General features: G+C 43.2%; 1 protein-coding gene across 2 annotated transcripts; it reads left to right on the forward strand.

The window, feature by feature from the left end:
• Nucleotides 1-5887: 5887 nt before the first annotated feature.
• hook2 (hook microtubule-tethering protein 2) lies at nt 5888-21651 on the forward strand. 2 transcript variants are annotated; one of them, XM_047572919.1, is made up of 23 exons: nt 5888-6105; nt 7625-7707; nt 8193-8265; nt 8383-8433; nt 8528-8660; nt 8978-9045; nt 9350-9415; nt 9563-9643; nt 11764-11930; nt 12794-12934; nt 13697-13898; nt 14036-14146; nt 14652-14739; nt 15932-15998; nt 16339-16476; nt 17073-17160; nt 18449-18454; nt 18601-18635; nt 18726-18808; nt 18910-19013; nt 19475-19585; nt 19991-20062; nt 20138-21651. In XM_047572919.1, exons 1-23 carry the CDS (start codon nt 6061-6063, stop codon nt 20264-20266), a joined length of 2142 nt encoding a protein of 713 aa, XP_047428875.1. In that variant the 5' UTR covers nt 5888-6060; the 3' UTR covers nt 20267-21651. The 2 variants fall into 2 exon arrangements, with proteins under 2 accessions (XP_047428875.1, XP_047428876.1); XM_047572920.1 differs by lacking the exon at nt 18449-18454.
• Nucleotides 21652-22165: the final 514 nt, after the last annotated feature.

Below are 22165 nucleotides of genomic sequence, written 5' to 3' on the forward strand. Positions count from 1 at the left end.
CATTAACAACTAGCATTTGAGCAGAACAGCTGTTTGCCTGCGTTTAAATCCAAATATCGAATTATTACAGTAAATATAAAAATGTGTCATTCATTTTAAGCCGTGCACGTGTGGATGATCTACCAGTCCAACATGTATTCCACTATTTAATTGTGTTAATGAAATTTTGTACAGAGGTTCATTGTCCCCAGAGGATAAACTTAAGTGCGTAGACAGGATTAAATGTTTTGTCTCTAAGTGAAACGTCAGGATTAATGCATGGTTAACATGGATTCATGGTCCAGAGGAGGTGAATCCTATTGCGTCTTTCTGCATTCATCTCTTGTGCATAGACATATTAATATTTGTTGTTCTCCAGAGAAATTTCACACATTAATTGACATTTGTGTAGCATGGAGTGAACTGCCTCGGCTACAAATGCTCTGCTGTATATTCCCACTGACGTTCGTGGTGCCCAGAGGATGAACCTTCTTGATTTTCGGTAGCTTCCGAACTTCAACCTTTGTGCCTGTATGGACAGTTTTGCCTTTCAATTAAATCTCAGGCCAGCTAATGCATGATCTGGGACGTTTTGTGTGGGTGTTCATGGTTCACAGAAGATGAATTTGAAAAGGTCTGGTCATTCCCCACCTTAGCTGCAGTCTGGGCTTGACTGTACTGTCTCAACAACTATTGGATAAACAGCAATGGAATCCAGTACAGACATTCATGGTTCCCATGGGCGGAATGGATATTATTGTTATCTTAATTAGCAAATGTTAGCATGCTAACACAGTGAACTAAGGTTTTAAATGTGGTAAACACGGTACCTGCTAAATATCAACATTTGCTGGAACAAAATGTTACTCAAGTGTTTTGTTCGTGTTGCTAAAGGTTCCTCTTATGCTGGGAAATCACCGCTCCTAAAGTAGAGGCTAAAATAAGATAAAACATACGTCAAAGAACTGGCCTGGAGAAACAAAAATACAGGAACTATAAAATCGTTCCTGCAGTCTAAAAGCTAGTCTAAACTCTTGAGTCTTTTTGATAGTTTGAATAAAATAATACAAAAACCACAGGTTCTCTTTCCATTAAGAACACCAGTGAAAACTGATGCACAAAACCTTATCTCCACGAAAGTCACGGTTTTTATCATTTGTTCGTAGTAACTGAGAAAGCTGTTGATTCAACCGTGCTTTCATTATAGAGGCTGCGGTTTGTAGTACGCCGTGTTTCCATTTTAGTCAGTGGGCCAGGCTCAATAACAGAAACAGAAACACCTTTTACGGTTTAATCCAGCTTAACTGCGCCACAGACTAAGTCCTCCAAAATTACCACTTTTCTGACGCTGCTTTAACATAAACCAAACATTACGACAGTCACGAAGGTGGATACGTGGCCGGGCATGTGATATTAGAATACATTTGTTTACGCTAGTGTGCCTAATGAACTGGCAAGTGAGTGTAGATGACAATCACGTTGTGTGTAGCGAGCTTTTGTTGCTTGAGGCCGGGTCAGCCCTCTCTGCAGTCTGTCCGTGAGCCCTTGTCAAGCAGAAGTCCACATTCCGTCCTCCGGAGTCCCAGTGTCTCATAAAATACACTTCAATATTTCTATTTTTAGATGTTTTGTGTGGCTACACACCACTATAATGTTTTCTGTGGAAATCCTTTAATACCTGAAGGAGAGTGTATCATCTATCCAGCGTATTGTTGGCGCAGAGACAATAGAACCGAGTCTCACGTTGCTTCAAGGAGCAGCGCACCTGATACACTCAAGGGGATTGGCCCTAATCACAAGGACACATGGAGGGACTCTCCCTGAGAAGAGGCACTTGTTACCAGTCCGCTGTGACTCACTCGCGCTGGCCATGTGCTGCCTGTTTGCGAGCGAGAGGGTGAGGCTTCGAAACAGAAAGCGAGGCTGAGAGAGAATCGGAGAGACGGGCTTATCGAAAACACAAACAAGAGCTAAATCAAAGCTCGAGAGTGCAGAGGGGGCGAAAAAAGCAGCACGGATATCGTGACAGCGCGAGGAGGGGGTGTCTGCTCCTATAACACAGCTGATCCCGCCTCCTCCTCTTCGTTCTCCTCCTCCTGTTTGGCCTGTTGTTTTCTTTTTTTTTCGGGGGGGAGACTTGAAAAGAGCAGAGTGGGGCTGCAGTCATCATGAGTCATGTCAAGACTGAAATCAATAAATATCGAGGTCATTAAGTGTCTGTTACATAACGTGAGTAAAACTGTTTTTTAAGAGGCACAGACACAACAGTCACTGAGTCACCAGAGAAGAGCTGAACTAACTGGATGAAATGTGTTCAACATGTGCTCTTAGCTAAAATATCAGACGCTGTTTAATGGGTCAGTAACCACCAGCCTTTACTCGAGTGTGTATTCTCCCTGGCAGCCTCCAAAGTTATCGCTTATACTGAAGTCGTAAATCCACACGGGCGAAGTGGAGACAGCTGATAACGCCGAGGAGGGAGCAGGGACCTCTGTGTTTTCCCCTCCTCTGCGGTGCATGTCCTGACAGCGTGTACCTACACGGGTGACCTCATGTCTGGAAAGGGGCTTTCTAATCAGACTCCTGGGTGTTTCTCACCTACAGCCGCACATTACACCCGCGCCCGTCCATCTCTGCTCCGCGGTTTCGTTGTTTTCCTTTCCCCTGTAACACCTGGGAAAGCTGCAGGGGAAACGAACCGCTGCCAACACATTCCAGTGCATTCCAGCTCCGAAGGCCCGGGCACAGCCGCGAATTGTTGGCATTCTTCGATTTAAAGGTGCAGCGGTTCTTTGTCTCGCCTCGCCTCGAAATATGTTCACATGTGGACGTGTGGTTTTTGCAATTTAGCTGTGAAATTTCAGGACTGATCTACCCATCAAAGCCCATTAAGACACATAACGTGAACAACTGATAGTTAAATACTCATCGTTTCTGCTTTTTTTTTGTGTGACAATTTAAATGTTAAAATATTAATTGCAGTTTTGGCTTCAGTTTTGCTTATTTTGTCTTGAATATCTTCTCTGTTGTGAAGATATAAGATATATATTGAAATTATATTTCTATTTCTATATTTCTATTCTTTTTGTATTCTATTCCATTATCTGATGAATATGAACATATTTTACTCACATTTTATAACGGCACCCGTCAGGATGTGGATATATTAGGGAGTAAGTGAACATTTTGTGCGGGGGTTGTGTAGCTGTATACAAGTCTTTACCCTGTGTCCTAAATCGTCCACTCACTCCCTAACCCCTACTCCCTATGTAGGGGGCTCAAAACAGCTATCGGACACTACACGTATCATCGTTTTGACGCCCAGTTAATGACGTCACTGTCGTCGCATAATTACGTGTCAGACTACCGCGGCTCCCGTCGTTATCCCATTATAATTTACACATTACTAGAAGGTGATGGAAAATAAGTGTGATGTTCATGAACTGAACAATAAAATTATATATTTTAAAAAAAAGAGTTTAATATTTTCACGACGAAACTTCAAAATGTGTCTCACTAGCAGCCGCTAACGTCCATTAACGTCCATACTTAAAGTTTCCACTTCCCTTATGTTCAAGGCTCTTAGGAGATTACTATGATCTGTGTTTAAGTCATATTTAAACTTTCCACCTTCATAGAATAAATGTGGAAATAGCCTTCCAGTGTAATACTCACACCCACGTACATGCATCATTCTGCACAACGGGTTCTCAAACAAGGTCAATCATCCATAAACAGGAAATAAAAATGTCACATAAAAATGTCGTTTTTATTCAGTTTACATAGAATGGTGCACTTGCTGTCAGTGTAATGAAAAATGGGCTGTAAGTTGAAGAGTTTCCTAAAAACAAAAAAATAAGGAACTATCCCCATTTTTTTTTTTCCAAACACAAAAAACCGCAAACTTCAAGAAAAGAAATAATTACTCAATCTTAGCTGCCGGCCCTCCCACCTCCACCCATCCAGTTCCCCCCAGAGGGAGGCAAGTGCGTCAGTGTGGGGTTGGAAAAGAAGAGAAGTAAAGCCTTTTGACTTTCAGGAAGGAAACACATCTGGGGAATAAGGAAAGAGAGAACGGGTGAAAAGAGGAATTAGCACAGAGGAAGAGGAGCTGGCCAAAAATAGTCAGCCTCCGCTCGAGCCTTGGCTTGCCGGAGCCCCTACCACCACACCTCCTGCCACTCAAGCATTAGTCAGCCCCGACCTATCCTTCACGGGGTGAGTAACTTCTCTGCTGAACCCCCCTCACCTCAAGTCATGGAACCTTACTTCCTCCCAGGTGTCTAAATCGAACCGAAGGTTGCTTAACTTGACCCCTGACCCTGCTTATTTTTATGTTTTCCACTGGCTCTTATAAGTCTCCACTGAAGGTTTGTGTGGGCAGTATGAGAACCAGATAAACATGAAAGAAAAATAAATTGGAGGATGCAAAATAAACAATTAAATCCGCTGAGAGATTACAGGAGTTGGTGCTGTTATAAAAAGAGCCGATTGGAAGGGAATGGGTAAACATGAGCATTCCTCTGGCACGAAAAAACCATGCGGAAAAACAGGAACTGTGGCCAGACAAATATGGTAAAGCCAGATGTAAGGCAGCGCCGTGACCAGGCTGGTTACGGGATTAAAAGGGACTGGGAGCGGGGACAGATATCTCAAGCAGGTGTTCGAGAAGCCAGAGCAAACAGGAAGCAGTGGGCAGTGCGTCTCTCCGATTGGCCGCCTCAGTTTGATTTGTGACAAAGAGCACAGGAAGGAGAGGGAAGTGGATGGAGAGGTATGCAGATTACAGAGGAAAAGGGTGTACGTGTGTGGCAGCATGTTAATAACGTGTGGAGGAGGGTTTTTGACAGAAACCTGCTAAAGTTTTTTTTTTTTTCCTGAGCTGAGCGGTTGGCACAAACCCACTCTGGAGACATTTTGACAGCGCTCTCAAGACATGTTGTCCGAAGTCCAAGATAATAGACTAAATTTGGAACACACATATATGTCTGCACAATACCCAGAAGCCAGTAGGACATCTTGATGAAAACCGAATAAAATAATATTAGTTCCGCTCGTTTGAAGATCACATGTTAGATCCCTTAGGAAGCATATTTTATTAGGAGTCATCATGTAACTCCAGCCATAGAGAACGGTGCTGCCAGCTGTGCGTCAAGATGTTTTTGTATAGCTATCTGTCAGCTAGAGCCATCCAGTGGTGCTTTAGGGAAATTTGAATAGAGTAGGAAAAAAAAAACATGATAATAACAATAGAACCATCAACTGAGACGTTGTCCACCAGTCATTGTTGGAATTGTCTTTCTCAAATGACAAAATGTTTAAAATTGAGCTGTTATGTCAACAAATGAGTATGAAAAATGTTCAAGTTATAGGCTTTGATTTAAGCAAAAACTTTAGTTTACTTGGACGGTAATTATAAGGCTTTTTTTCTATTTAAAATACACATATATATGTAAAGAAGAAGAATCTTACATTCAAAGTAATGTCTTGGAATCCAAGTGGCTAGTTTTTGAATCAAATATTTTTTTTCATATTTTATAGTTTATTTGCCTCGTGTGTTTTTAAAATGCTTAAAATGCTGCTTAAACTTTTCACACAATTACATGAGCATTTTTTTTTATACACACACATATGTATGTATATATATGTGTGTCATATAATCGTATTGCTCTTTAATTCTGGTTTGTTGAGATATTTTTTGCGCTTTTTGTCATATGTTTATGTGTGTTAACCGGATGATTATTATTATTATTTGTTGTTTACTATTATTCTTGTTAATTTGTTTTTTTTTCAACATAATTATGACAGTCTAAAAATAATAGGCTATTATTATGATCATTTTTGTTGTTGTTGCCGAGACCAGACAAGCTGACCCGTAACACAACACGTCTCCATGGGAACGCTCTTAATACGGAAGCTCAGTGGGATAACCGGAGCCGAAACGCGAAGGTGGGGGGACGGAGCCACGGAGGAGGCCGTGGCCGGATAATGACTGACGTGGACTGAAACTTCGGGGCAAAACACGTCTCGGGCGAAAGTCCGTCGTCTCTCTGTACGCCGCTTCGGGTTTTCCACGGCAAAATGAGTCTGGACAAAGCAGAGCTGTGTGATTCTCTGCTAACCTGGGTAAGTCTGATGTTAGCGACAAGCTAAGCGGCTAACTGACAAGTGGCAGCAGGTGTTAGCAATTTAAGAGGAATACGGCCTTATTTTACAAAGTCACCGCCTCACGTTGGAGATAATTAACATTTCATTGAATAATTATACACAGTTAGTTGTTAAGGAAAGTTGTTTTATTTCAAGCTAACTCACGCTAACCAGATAAGCTAACTAGCTGAGTATAAGTTGGTGGTTTGCTTTAACTTGTTATCCGTGTTATCAAACTGTCTTAGTCAGCAGAGATATCGGTCAGAAAAACGAACCAAAATAAGCTTAGTGAAAGCTGAGCTACTATTAGACTAATCCAGTGTAGTAACTTTGATTTTTAGGTTCAAAGTAAATCCACCTGTTTGGCACTTCCACCCCCACACAAATGTGTAAATAAATAGCATGTTAAATCAAGCTAAAGTCTCCCTTAACTCTATAAAAATGCAGGGCATGCTTTCTTGTTTTATTTTGTAGTTTTTACAAATAATTTTGTGGTCATTATGAGGCCGTTTCTATTCCGTTTTTATGCCAAGAAACTGTGCACATACACTTAATCAGCCACAACATCAATAGCAGCTGAAGTGAGTAATTGATGATCTCATCAAGATGTAATGTTCCTCTGGGAGTCCTGGTATTTATTTGGAGGCCACTTTGAGACATTAAAAAAACACTTGAACACTGTTGCAGACCAAACACACCCACACAACAACAACAAAGGGCTGCACCTTGTCTCCTGCTGCCATGTGTTCTCCAGATATGTGACCCACAGGCATCTGGCTCTCAGAACCAGCATGACTTTTTCAGTAGTTCTGCTGGATTGAACCCTCACCGGCCAGGCTTCAGTCCCTTAATGTATCAGTGAGCCTTGGCTACTCATAGCCCTAAATCTACTTCATATTTTTTCCTTCCTTAGACCGCTTTTGGTAGGTACTGAGCAGGAACATCCCACAAGAGATGCAATTCTGGATATGTTCTGACCCATCGCAATTTTTATACTGTGCAAACACATATACAGTAGTATCATCAATGACCACATTCCAGTTGGTTCATCACAGGGAGGTGTTGTGAGGGAGAAACGACCTCTTCAGCTTTTCTGGAGCAGGACAGAAACAGCAACCTGTTACTGATCGGGCTTCTGTGGCTCAAAATAAGCAAAATCTATGCTTAAACTGTAACTAAAATTTAAATCATCACATCATACAGCACACGACAATTTGTCAAATCCTTCCACTCACCCCTTTTCTTTCCTTTTCTAACATCTACTTTGAAGACACAATGTTTACTTGCTTCCTAATGTATCCCACCCACTGGCAGGTGCCATAGAAAGGAAATAATCGGTGTTATTCACGTGACTGTTCAGTCATAATGTTATGGCTGATCACTGCTGTTTGTTCCCATGCTTAGCACAAGCACAAACCGTGAAATGTGGCTTTGCATCGAATGTACAGTGTTGCCAAAGGTTCATTCTTTAGCCACTAATTGCGCCTTTCGTTCTCAGCTGCAGACGTTTCAGGTGCCGTCATGCAGCAGCAAGAGCGACCTGACGAGCGGCATCGCCATCGCACACGTCCTGCACAGAATGTAAGCTTCCTGGACCGCTTACTGTTTATTATCTACTTGAATGAGCACAAGAGGAAGCTGCTTGTAGAAATTCACTCACCGAGATTTGCTTATCTGCGCGATTTGCACTACGCTGCCTTTCGGATTGCACAAGTCCTTTATCTATGCAAAGTTTAAAATGTAGTTCGTGAGGTTGTCTGCGAGCGTATTTCCTCATCTGTGGCCTCGAATGCCTCAAGCGTAGGTGTGATTTTTGGAGTAAAGCAACCTTTTTATTTTTACCCATACGCACCGATAAATGAAAACAGTTTTATTTTAAGGCCGCTTTAACTTCGTCATTATTGCCATGCCATGCAACTTTAATGAAAGGTTTAACTCGGATGTCATTTCGCCCGGGGGAACTGAAGCACGGGGCCTCGCTGCCCCCCCTCCCCCGTGGCCTCTCTGTGAATCTTGACGTCCAGGGATGTGTCGTCGCTCTAGCTCTCTTGTGCTCTCATTAACAGAGACCCCTCCTGGTTTAATGAGACGTGGCTCGGCCGGATCAAGGAGGAGAGCGGGGCCAACTGGCGCCTCAAGGTGATTTGTGAAACAACAGGATATGACAGAATACCCCATGGCTACCTGTAATGTCTATTTTTCAACTTTTTAAATGACTATCCAGGCTCTAACTCTTAATCCGCTTTATTCTTTCAGGTCAGCAACTTAAAAAAGATTCTCAAAAGCATGCTGGAGTACTATCACGATGTAAGGAGGTTTTTGATATTTTTAATTATTTACAGCAAAACATGCTCAAAGATCAAGCCCTAATGTGTCACCTTACTCCCCCTCATGCAAACAGGTGCTCGGTCACCAGGTGTCTGATGAGCACTTGCCAGACGTGAACCTTATAGGAGAGATGGGCGATGTCACCGAATTGGGCAAGATGGTGCAGCTCGTATTGGGTTGCGCTGTCAGTTGCGAGAAGAAACAGGGTAAGCTGTGTGGTGTAAGAGGGGAGGGAAAAAAAAAAAAAAAAGACAGCCGAGGCAGTCGTCTGTGGAAATAACATAGGATTAACTAGAAGTCATATCACGTGATTCTTTTTAAGCCCGAGCATCACATCATAAGTTTATAAAATGACCTTTTCCCATGCTAAAGGCCGTTTTACAGTTTATAATTCAGAAGAAAAAACTGATCTCTGAAAATAGACCCAGCACTGGTGTGTGTTTTTTATTCTCAGGAGAGAATTTGTGTTAATCCGTGTTTGGCTGCACCTTCACCGGTCTTTGTTGTCTCCCCATAAACGCAGAGCAAATCCAGCAGATAATGACACTTGAGGAATCTGTCCAGCATGTTGTGATGACAGCCATTCAGGAGGTGAGTGAGCCTCTTTGCTTATCCTCTCGGTTCCCTCTGCTTTGCATTAATCCAGCTCTTAGTCATGGTTAATTCTGCATCAAAGAAGTCTGGATAAACATGAACGGCATCCCAGAAACCCTCCTCTGCGCTATTTCAAGAATATGTTTAGTCTGTAAAAACATTGAACTTGGGAAAATTGCCTTCCAGTTTTTACCAAACAAATTCGCCCAGAAAATCAAATAAACCTCACCCTTCTTTTATTTATTTTCCCACAATGTGCGCTAGCTGCATTCACTAAATCTCTTTCCTGTTTCCTTTTAAGCTCCTATCAAAGGAGCCTTCATCTGAACCAGGAAGCCCAGAGACCTACGGAGACTTCGACTACCAGGTGAAACCCACGTCACAGTCTTTCCCCTTTTCTATTATTGCTCTCCACTTCGCAGATCTGTTACGTCCTTTTGTTTTTTTAATAATGTAACACCCACGTATTGGAATTAGTGTGACATATCCTCTGTCTGATATGTTGTATTTGTAGTCCAGGAAGTATTATTTCCTAAGTGAAGAGGCGGGCGAGAAGGAGGACCTGACCCAGCGCTGCAGAGACCTCGAACATCAGGTTGGTTTGTTAAGTGGACGATGAAATAATAGAATTAATAAGGAATTTAGGAATAGGTTTTTGCTTTATGCTGTGATGCATTCAAGAACTAGTTTTCAGGAAGAAGGATGCAGGAAGAGTTGGAGGTGTACCGTCATCATCAAGAAATGCATCAAATGTTTGCTGCCTTCTTTTGTGTTCTTTATGAAGCCTCTGTTTTGTAAGATGAACCTTGAAATACTAATGAAACAGTAATTTAATACTATTGCTGTCATGAGGTGCCAGACACAAAACGGAAATGCTGCGTCGCGTGTTAATGACGGACCCTGCCACAAGCTTCAATCTGCTTTTTTGTCTGTACTTGTTTCCTGTGAAATTGCATCAGCCTCTGCCCAAGACCTGTTTCAGTTCAATGCTTTGGGAGGTGACATCGTGCTGCAGTCAGAGAATAACCGTCCCCTCGACTCTTTACTTCAGAGTCAAACTACCAGACACGCAATGATGTCAATGGTCGCCATATTGGCTATGATTTTAAGCTAGTTTCAAGTTTTGTGGATATTGCCGATAACAGCTTTTCTCCTGGTCTTATAAACTGCTCATAAACTTAGACAAACCCCTCAGTAACCTCCCCAGCATTTTTCCTGAGGAGTCGTTTTGACACTTGGCGCGGTGGCTTTGCTCGTCAACATCTTGGCAGTAGATTAACTCCCAGCTAATCCAAAAACTGGCAAAGCTGTGGAACATGATTGGAGTGGAGATGGTTGGCTGAGGCCGAAACGGACGGCGGTAATTACGTCTAACTTTACGCATTGAATTTGCCACTTTACTTTTTTTGTCATGAATGGAGAAATTGGCTCTAGAAATCTATTTTTGTACCAGAAAGCGTGTTTATTTTGGACATTTTTACATGGAGGCCAATGAACGTTGATTCACTTTTGGAGCCACCCTCAAGTGGCCATTTGAAGAACTGCAGGTTTTCGCACTATTGCTTAAAGGCTGTCGATGAAACAACAGCATCTGGATCCATCTTTCTTTAGAAATCTAGACTAGAGCAGTTGACAGTATCTGAAAAGGCTGAAAACTGTTTTGCTTGTTTTAAAATAAAGCTTTTTTTTTTAGCTGTATTGTGATTGCGGCATGTTATTGAATCTGTGTGCCCTGCAACGTTTGTGCTTTGGCCTTTATTGATCAACCTGCCAGGAGCTTGTCTGTGTTCCCCATGTCTTGTTTTTGCACCACTGACTGAGAAGGGACTAATTTAGCTTTTTTTTTTTTCTTTTTTTTTTTAAGGTACATTCTAGTCAATAGTTGCATAACATCAAGATAAAACTGACACATTGCCTTGGGATGGAGCAGTAGCCAACAATAATTTGTACTGCTCTCAGCCCACCTGTTTGTTTACTTACTCAGCCCACGCCTTGAAGATTAGTCATTTGTGTTGTTGTGAGAGCTATTTACTGGTCCGGTGCTAAAGCATGCAATCTGTCCTTAAAGTTCAGTGAAGGGTTTCGCTGTTTTCAAACTGGAAAGATGTCCTGCAGGTAAGTATGCGCCCTCCCTCCCTCCCCCACACACTTTTGTTTAATACTTGAATGCGAGCTTGTCTAACTGTAACCTCAATTCAGTGCAACACAAACACCTTTATAAACAAAATGTAGCTGTAAACTGAAGTCGACCCGTTTCTCAGCTCGGCCCAGTTGACCTTTAACGGTTTAACCAGCATCGCTCTTCAACGAGCCGCGCACATGTATCTGTTTTTATCTCGGAGGTCTGGTTTAGACCCCGAGGGCAACGCTAACAACTACACTACTGAGAAAGTTCCATCTGCCTGAGACCATTGCACACCAGCTGACTAACCAGCGTTTTATGACAGAGCATGAGAAATAAGAACAAAGCATGTGTTTAAGGTCCTCTTTGAGTTCGTCCTTTGCGCTTTTCCTCACGAATCTGTCATGTGCCTGTTCTTTTTATATTTCAGAAAGATTTTATTTATTTCGATGTCTGTGGCTCGTCCTCTTTGTTTGTGCGTTTGCCTCTGCTTCTTTTGTCCCTTTCTATCTTTCTGCCGTTAATCTCAGCAGTCCGGCCGCGAAAACCTCCCTTTTTCTAAATGTTTGTCTGTGTCTTTGTTCCGACGACAGTTGTCTGCGGCTCTGGAGGAGAAGTCGTCTCTTCAGGCCGAGGCGCGCTCCTTGAAGGAGAAGCTGAGCCGAAGCGACTCCCTGGACTCCTCCACCAACGCCATCACGGGCAAGAAGCTGCTGCTGCTGCAGAGTCAGATGGAGCAGCTTCAGGAGGAGAATTACAGGTAAAAGTCGACTCAAGGTTTATAGCAGCGAGTACGTCATCGTCTACAGTCGCCTGCCAGATCATTAGGAACTCTATTCTAGTGTAACTAAATCTTCCTTCCTGACATGTTCTGAGTTGATGTTTATTGGGGTCAGAAAAGGTGGATGATCATTTATGAGAATGTAGTTTGTGGTGCTGTTAAACTGGATTGAATAAAAAGGGATTCTTAGTGGAGTGACAAAATAATAGAAACACATGACGATATCACGATACTTGAGTCACGATACGATACATCATTGTGATATTTCTATTTAGTTCACTGAGAAATTTTAAACGTAGCTTAAAATACATGTTGGATATGTACATTAGATGACAGTGATAATTCATTGGACAGATTTAGTCCAAAAAGAATATTAATCCTAATGATCCTTTTCCAATTTTTTGCTCTTGTACAGAAAAGGAGGTGGTGGAGGTGTGGAAGTTGTTCACAATTGCCCCAAAACATGACTTTCTTTAGAAATCGACATTGTATCAGAAGAAAAAGTGTCGCCATATATTGCCGTATCAATTTTTTCCTACTCTTAAAACATGTCATTCATTAGTTCTGCAAACCAAACAAATAAAGTAAGATTTAGTGCCGAACTCATGCACTAGAATGAATTAGTGTTCTGCATCGTACCCAACGAAGTGACGAGTGAGCACATACACACCAGACATGTTGATCTCCACATGATTTGCTCAACTTCATACACGAGTCAGCATCAATTAGAGATGCTAATCAGATGCTGTTGTTGACTCGCCTTGCTCCCTTCAAGCATCTCACTGCGAGTCCTCCTCCTCTTATATAAAAACCCACGGTGAATGTGTATCGATGGGTTTCAGGCTGGAGAACAGCAGGGACGACATGCGCGTGCGGGGAGAGATGCTGGAGCGCGAGGTGGTCGACCTGCAGCAGCGCGTGGAGGAGCTGACCAGTCTGGCTCACGAGGCCCAGGCCTTCAAAGACGAGATGGACATCCTCAGGTGAGACCAGCTCCCGGTTAAATCGTGATTTAATTAAATCAGCATAAAAAAAACAAATACTGATGATTATATAATGAGTGTTATATAATCGGGCCCTGTTAACAAGTTTGTACACAAGGCAACTGCAGAAAGTCACGCTTGGTGGGCGTTGAGTCACATGGACTCTGAGGGTTTTTGCTTTACAGCTTTTTTTGTTGTTGTTGTTGTTGCAATTCATTCATAATTTATCAGTGATTTACATATTAAAAAAATTACTTATGTGAACATACACACAGGACATCTAGTGCTCTAAACATACAACCTAGTTTCCTCCTGTTTTATTGATAACAGCTAAAACTGTGCTTATTGTAGTTAATTAAACTTTATTAAGAATTAAATATTAGGTACAAACAAATGGACGTGATGCAGAACTATTGAGGGATAATCTAACACGTTCTTTTAGAGGATTTATTGCCAGTGTCAGAGATGTTCATCATCACCAGCCTTTTGTCTTTAAGCAGTAGTTTGTGTATTATCAATTTCCACTCACAGAAACAACCCCCACACTCCCACACACAGACGTCCGTCCATTCAGCTCCTGTCTCTGACATCTGTGTCGATGATATGAATTTCATGACTTGCGTCATAGTTGTCGGTTTGCACCAGATAAGTACATGTCCACACGGATGCGTCGTGGTTAAAAAACTGTATTCCTGTGCCGACACTCGACGCCTCCCACACTCAACTTTCCTCCTCCTCCTCCTCCTCCGCCGCCGCCGTCAGGCACTCGTCTGACCGGGTGAACCAGCTCGAAGCACTGGTGGAGACGTACAAAAGGAAGCTGGAGGATCTGGGAGACCTGCGCAGGCAGGTGCGCCTCCTGGAGGAGCGCAACACCGTGTACATGCAGCGCACCTGCGAGCTGGAGGAGGAGCTCCGCAGGGCCAACGCCGTCCGCGGTCAGCTGGACACCTACAAGAGACAGGCAAGCTGTGGGACGGAGGGAGGAGGGAGAGCCAATCTCGTTCCTGTGTTGACAGACAAGTGATGTTAAACACAGTCTGGCTTCTGCACGTGTTTGGAAAGCAGCTTTTTTTGACACCGTGCTTCTCCAACTTGCAGGCTCATGAGCTTCACACCCGGCACTCTGCAGAGGCCATGAAAGCTGAGAAGTGGCAGTTTGAATACAAGAACCTTAACGACAAGTACGAGGCGCTGCTGAAGGAGAAGGAAGTGAGTCGGGGAACGTTTTAATGAAGTGAAAGGTCAATCGTGGTGTGAAAAGATCAGGCTCATTACTCACAAACGTCATATTCCCAATAAAACCAGGAGTAGATTTATTTCAGTGGTGACAGATGTTGTGTCGCTCCCCTTGTACAGGACACACACATCCCTGCTGGAGGAATTGTTGCCAGGCAAATATTGTACTATTCTTCAACCGACTCCCACGTCCTGTGTCAATTCTAGCACCTTCTGCAATCTGACAGGAGTGATTAATGTTCTCACTTACTTGTGGGAGTAATTAACCGATGCATAATGTACCGGCATGTAGTTTACATACAGCTTGTCCTGGCGACGCCAAGTCTGGCTGCACGGGTTTAAGAGTCATATGGTTTAACAAAAACACAAGATGAGTTCTAGATATTAAATTAAACACGAGTGACTCCAATTAAATAGAAGCTGAAGCGCGTGTTATGATGCTTTATTTATTTATTTATTTATTTATTTTTGTCTTTAGCGTCTGATTTCAGAAAGGGACACGCTTCGGGAGACAAATGATGAGCTCAGGTGCGCCCAAGTCCAACAGAGGTTTCTCAGTGAAGCAGGTGAGTTTTAACTGGCACTAGTTTAGTCTAGTTTCTAGTTAAGTAGACTTTTAGTGCCACTAAAAGATGAACACTCTTGGAGTATTTTAGTATAACAGAGTGAGGTGTTTCACTGTGGGAATCGCCTTGGACGTGACCAACTACGGATGCTCTAATGACACCACGTCCGTCTTTGACAGACAGGTTGACCTGTGATACAGGCCCCGCCCCCTTTTACTACCACTGTCAGCTGACCCCTCCTTACTGATTCTCACTTCCGTGAAGAACTATAATAAACTTCCTCAGCTCGTCCAGCTCTAGCTTGGATTTCTGTTTAACAGTTCCCAGGTATCCTAACAAGGAGAACGTGGCCGAACGCAGGTTTCTGGCTTTGTTTGGACTGTGCTGAGTAAGTCTTTTTGGAAGTAGCTACGCAGTTGTTAAGGGTCAGTGACTGGTTAAGTTACTCTGTGTTATTACTAGTAGCTGGTGTCTGTGTAACTTGGGTTAATGTGTCGAGACGAGCTCATTGACGAGCTGGATGTTGCTCAGGCATCGCTGCATCATGCAGTCATGGAGGCAGGAGCTTCCAGCCCGTGTCTAATAGTTTCACTGCAGGTTGGTTCAGTTCTCATCTGTGGGGAGCTGATGCAACAGGGGAGTGGGCTTTATCTCCCATAGTGAAACACAGAGCGATGGGTTACGTTACGTAATACTTGGTTGTTTGATAACAGAGTGAGGTGTTTGCATAGACACGGAAAGGAACCAGTGTAGGATGAGTAAGGAGGGGTCAGCGGACAGTGGTAATAAAAGAGGGTGGGCCCGTATTCCAGTCAAAGACGGACATGGTTTTATTGGAGCTTCTGTAGTTGGTCACACCCAAGGCAATATAGTGAAACATCTCACTCTATAATGTAATGTAACTCAAAGTTATTGGTGTTAATACAGTCACACAGTACACACATGATCTAGCTGAATACAAGGAGAAGAAAAGCTTTCAGAAATCAGGATCAGAGAGACAAAAAAAATAACATTTAACAGCAATTTAAAGGAAAAATACTAATCTAAACGAACACTTTTTGGTTGTAAACACACTTGCGGACGCTGAAGTGAAATTGTAAAAGCTCAAGCTAAAGAAAACGTTAGTCATGATGTATTTCTGTCTGCGATACGTTCATCAGACGGTTTAATCTTTCTCTCTCCCTCTCTGCAGGAGGCATGTGTGACAATAGCGTCCCAGTGGGGAACCTTGCTGCAGAGATCATGCCCACTGAGCTCAAGTAGGTCTATTATTATTATTCGCTGTCTGCGTGTATCGGCTGTGGATGCAGATTAATGCGAGAATAGGAGTCAGATTTAAGCATAACATGACATTTTCTTCTAAACCATCCAACACTGGTGCAGCTATGAATAACCCATTGGAGCGTTGTTTTAATTCTGCAAAAACAGCTGCTATAGTTTATTTATAGGAGCTGAATGCAGATAGTAGTGACACATGGCAGAGCTGCACATTTGGTCCGAGGCTTTGTTGTTGGGTAGAAGGTTCCTCCACTTTCTCGTCCTTCGCCTCTGCTGTCTTCTAATTGCTGTGTTTTTTTGTTGTTTTGTTTTTTTGGACAGGGAGACAGTTGTGCGGCTGCAGAGTGAAAACAAGATGTTGTGCGTCCAGGAGGAGAAATACAGACAGGAAGTAGTGGAGGTCCAGGCGGAGCTGGAGAAAGCTCAGCGCAGCAAGAACGCTCTGGAAACTCAGAACAGGTAAGAGTGTGTGTGTGTGTGTGTGTGTGTGTGTGTGTAGCCTAAGGCGTCTAATTTGTTTCAGCAGTGTTAAGTAACCATTCCCCTTCTAAGCCACCATATTGTGTGTTCCTGGCCATTAAGCCGGTGGTTTGGCTCACGCAACGAGTGATATCTGCCTAAATGTCAACTCACCCTCTGGACTGTGTGTTCAAGTGAGCTGTGTGGGCTGGACTGGAGGACAGACAGCAGAAAGCCAGATTGTCCCTCAACTCAGTGTGTGTGTGTGTGTGTGTGTGTTTACATGCCTGTGGGCATGTGGACATGTGGGTGGACTGTGTGTGTGTTTGTGTGTGTGTGTATGTGTGCGTCTATTGCAACACCAGGCCCAGGGTGTGGGAAGCATCCTCAGCAACAGTAACAGGAGGAGAGGAGTGGAGGGAGCATGCTCAGTTGGAGCCGAGCAGTGAATGGCCAAGCGGCAGCAGATGTACAAAGATCCACATGACGCTTTACAAACATCTTCCACCCACAGTGGCAGGAACTTAATGACTTTCCCATCTCCCCGGCTAATGACTCCCGTCTATTCATTTTCTTTCCTTTCTTTCCTTCCCGAGGTTGAACGAGCAGCAGATCGCGGAGCTGCGTCGTCAGGTGGAGGAGCTCCAGAAAACCCTGCAGGAGCAGGACAGCAAGAATGAGGACGTGAGTGAAGAGGCCTCCATCTTCTCCTCTTCTTCACGTCTTCATCAGCAATCAGGCAGAACATTCAGGCTCTACAGCCTGTGTGCAGATGATTAGGTCCACGTCCACACGGAAACGGGGTCGACGTCGAAGTTTTCTATAAACGCGTCGACGTGTTAGAAAATATTTGTGTCCACACCAAACGCTGTAATATATACATGTAGCCTGTGGGTGGCGCTTTAACGCAGCCACAGAAATCCAACAAAACAAAGAAGAAGAAATACAACACGCTATAAGATTTATGACTAATAGGATTTTGCTGTAATAGCGATATCAAGCTCAGTAGCTGGTGGTGGTGGTAGTGGGGGATTAGTGCATAAGCGTAATTTATTCTTCTTCTGGCGTTAACGTACAGTGTTCAGACCTCGCGGTGTCTCTGGCTGCGTTTCCATTCCTCCTAGAAATGTGCGAAACCCAAATATTATGATAAAAATCTGGTAATGGAAACACCTACATTTCGAAAAAAAAAACTCAAATATCTGAAGCTAAAACACTTCTACGTTCTCATGAGGTGTTTTTTCCAGACGTAACGTAACTACTCACATGCGGCGACGCAGAGCTGTGATTGGTCCGCTTGTTAGTCACGTGTTTCTGCTTTAGCATTTACGGCTGCTTCTCCATCTCCGCAATTTTCGGAATTGATTGATTTGGATTAATAAAGAATCGTAAAGGTTAACGGAGGAGATTTAGAGCTGCAGACATTTGTATGACTTGTTTGGTGTAAGTTTGAGCCGCCATTGTCAAAATTTGAAGCAGGGAGTAGAAACTAAAATTAACGTACTTGCAAAAAAGAGACAGCGCCACCTAGTGTTTGGGTGGTGTAGTTACAGAGTGAGCCAGACTGATGACGCACAAGTATAAATGTCTCACGCCTGCGTGGAACTACATGCATCAGGTCCTTGTGTGGCCATGCACAGAAGCATATATTTGTTTAAGGAGGAGCCGCGATTCAACAAAGATTTGAAACAACGACCGCATGACAAAGAACTTGAGCGTATAACCCGTCTCCATGTGGACCTGAAGCTGGTGAATCAGACGGACGCAGAGTTGATTTCTTTAAGTGAAGAGGTCAGGATTTATTGGTGATGACTGTTGGAGCCTCTTGGTTTTGAAAGAGTGCAGTGTTGGTTGTGTACATGCTGTGTGGGAATTTAACCCATGTTTGCTGTGGTGATTCACTGCTAACGCCTGCCCCTCTCTGTCTGTCTCCCTCCGCCTGCCCCCACCGATCATCCGAGGCCAAAATCAGGCCATCGTAAGTACGGCCTCCCTCCCTCTGAGCACCTGGCCCATGATTTGACTCTGACTGTTTGACTTTCACAGTCTGCACTGAGTCTTTTGTATGTTTGTCATTTAGAAAGTTTTGATTTTAATAAGCGTTTCCCTCTTTTCTCTCTTAAGTCGTCCTTGTTGAAGAAAAAGCTGGAGGAGCATCTGTGAGTACTCCACGGCCGCTTACTGATCATTTTATCTGTGTGGGTGACATAAACAGAGATTCACACTGTGGTGACGTGCGACTCTTCCAGGGAGAAGCTCCATGAAGCCCACTCAGACCTGCAGAAGAAGAGGGAAGTCATCGATGACCTCGAGCCCAGAGTCGACGGCAACAGTGAGACATTTCACTTCCAGCTTCAGGCCTCCAGAGCTCGTCCGCGCTCTTCTTCTTCTTCTTCTTCTCCTCTAAAACGCAGGTCTGTTTTTTTTTCTCAGTGGCCAAGAAGATCGATGAACTGCAGGAGATCCTGAAGAAGAAGGACGAGGACATGAAGCAGATGGAGGAGAGATACAAACGTTACATGGAGAAAGCGAAAACGGTCGGTTTCTGAAAACAAGACCTCTCCTCCTTCTTTCTTTTCTCCTTCCACTTCGTTATTTTCTTCTTATTTTACTGCTTCTCCTGCTTCCCCTCCTCTTTTCTCCTTCTTCTCCTCCTCATTGTTCCTTTTCTTCTCCTTCACTTTGTTTTCTTCTGCCCCTTTTTTTTTCTTCATCTTCTTCATTTTCTTGTCCTGCTTATTTTCCTACTTTTTCTCCTCCTTCCCCTCCTCCTTCCCCTGCTTCTTCCTCTCCTCTTCTTCCTTCTCCTTCTCCTTCCCTTTCTCTTATCTTCTTCATCTTGTGCTTCCCCTATTTCCTCTTCTCCTCCATCCTTTTGTCATCCTTCTTCCTCTTCTTCTTCCTTTTCACCTCCTTCCCCTCCTCATTCTTCCTTCTCTTTATCATTATTATTATTATTTTATAATGTGAGTGCTGCCACTGTCTGATCTTCGTGCAGGTGATTAAAACCCTGGATCCTCAGCAGCAGCCGTCGGCCCCTGGGACTCCTGAGATTCAGGCCATGAAGAACCAGCTGTTAGAGAAGCAGAGAAAAATCAAACATCTGGAGGTGAGAACCCGTTTTAAAATGAAACCTATGAATGAAGAACCCCGTTTAACTTTTCCTGTTGATCATCTTCTGCCTTTAACTTGAGGCTGATATTATTAAGGTTGCTTATCATTAGCTTCTGCTCTGGAGAGCCTTTTTTTATTTTTTTTTTATTTTTGATGAGGACACAGCAGCGACTCTGAGACTCTGACCACTAACCAACTATTGAAATAGCTCAAATACTGAGGCTGCTGTCTCATCGTTCTGAGGTTGAAATGCCAGACGCTCTTCTCTTTTGAGATGCTCTGTACTCAGCTTTTCTTTTTCTTTTTTACAAAGTGTCCATCTCATCAGCCTCTTTTTTTAAACAACTATTAAACTTTAACAAAGATACAAAAGCACTTTGATGTGTTTGTCTCCGCGCAGCACGACTATGAGAAGAGCAGGGCCAGACACGACCAGGAGGAGAAGCTCATCATCACAGCGTGGTACAACATGGTAGGTGTTCGTACGCACAAAAAACACGAGGCGAAAGACACAACGCGACTCATCGCTTTTCCTTCCCATCTTTAGGGAATGGCTCTGCAGCAGAAGATCTCAGGCGAGCGGCTCGGCCCGTCCAACCAGGCCATGTCCTTCCTCGCCCAGCAGAGACAGTCCACCCACGCCAGGAGAGGACTGGCGCGTTACCACCCAAGATGAGACGTCCCATCTTGGGGCCGGAGAGCACGCTGACATGAACGCACGGCGAGGAACGACGGGCCGACCCGCATCATCTCAACTCCCTGCGTCTCTTCGCCTGTTATGCCTTCAACTGGATCGCGCCGCTCCGCACGTTTTTATTTCCATGCTGCTGCTGCCCCCTGCTGGCTCTCAACGAGAACGTTCCCTGCAGAGTCTCGGAGGAAAGACCTGTAACAGAAGGAACTGGAGGACAAGAAAAAATGAGGCTGCGTCACCTTTTTAGGTGACTTTTATTTTTTCTTTAGCCTCTTGGAGTTTCATTTTATTTTTTAAATATTTTTTTTAAACACTAAGATGGAATGTGAATTAGTTTAGATATTTAAATGAGGGGCACGGGACTTATTCAGAGGCAAAAGCTGCACAAGCTATCGATACCTCCGTGTACAGCAGAGAAAGGAGTTTTGGTTTTTCTAAATTTGTTTAGAGCGTTTTCTTCTTTTTCTTTGTGAGCTTTTAGTTACAATTTGAAGAGCCTTGGAAAGATGCAATGATTTAATTATGAGGGAGCGTAGTGGCTTTAGTCTCGATTTGTTTGGTTTTCACTTAAATCTCTTTTAAAAAAAAAAAAAAAAATCACCAAAGCACTTTCTCTATAGGAGGGTGGGTTTGTTCGGTGCCTCATAGTAAAACTAGATAATTAGATTTTACTTTAAGGAATATATCCGACTTCTGTGTAGGGTTTTTCTCAACATTTACTGTCTAAATGTTTTTTCTTTTTGTTGTTGTTGTTTTTTCCCTCCATACCTCTTCCCAAAGATTGATTAGTTGTGGTTAGGACCTAATTGCACTCACCACTTTCGACTGACTGGAATAAAGTCCTCCTGGTTTATCACTGGAAAACACTACGATGACGACACTAAACACAAAGCCTCAGCTAATGGCTGTTTACCGGCTGCTAGGCCTCATTTACAGTTGAAGGAAATAAATTTGTCGATACGCTGGAATTCTTCTGCTGAAAGGAAGTCGACAGCAGATTAAAAAGCCCGAGCCTGTATTTATCACTGCTGGTTAATCTTTGTTTTTTAGTCGGTCCCATATCAGAGCTGCTGTTCTGTAACTTCCCTGTAACTGTCCGTGCTATGATCTACAGACCAGAGTCTTGTTTTTTTCTCCTGTGTGTGCACATTTTTTCCTTTAATCGAGTTGATGTTTGTTGTGTGAAGTGTTTCCTGCACATTTGCATGGCGTTGGAGGGGTTAACGTTTTACGGTTGTCAGGGTTCGTTTGTACCAGATGATGGTCTAGTAGATTGTAGCATACTTGAAACGGGGATCTGAGGCGAGTTGTAGTCCTGTTTGTTCTACTTCTTTTTGCACTACAAATAAATGGGATCTTAAGATAAAGATGGAGTCTGGTGTTTTCTTTTAAAAAAAAAATAAAAATACTCATCCAGCCCGGTCGGAGAAAGAGAGAAGACCGTCCCAGAGCTTGACACCTTGGTCCTTCTTGTGAGTGCACTTTAAATCTGGAACAATCTAAAGGCCAAACTGATTAGTCAAACTTCTCACATCCTTTGTGCAACTGTGAAGGCATTGTTTATCTGTCGCTGCATTTTCTACGAGGACCTTATCAGCAGTTTGGAGAACACGAACATCTCAAACTAACAGACAAAATTAGGAGAAAGATAAATGTAGTTGTAAATTATTTAGCTTCACATGTAGATTATTTTATGCCATATGGTGGACACTGACAATCTTTTGTTGACAGAAGTTACAATTGTGTAATTATAAATATGACTTTAAAGTATAAACTCAACTTTAATTTCAGGGTATTTACATTCAAACTGGGGGAGAGGAATGTCTTTAAACACAGTCATGTTTAAAGACATTTTAATAGGAATATGTTGTACGTTGCAGG

This window comes from Mugil cephalus, chromosome 20 (assembly GCF_022458985.1).
Source record: "Mugil cephalus isolate CIBA_MC_2020 chromosome 20, CIBA_Mcephalus_1.1, whole genome shotgun sequence".
In the NCBI taxonomy this organism is placed as follows: domain Eukaryota; kingdom Metazoa; phylum Chordata; class Actinopteri; order Mugiliformes; family Mugilidae; genus Mugil; species Mugil cephalus.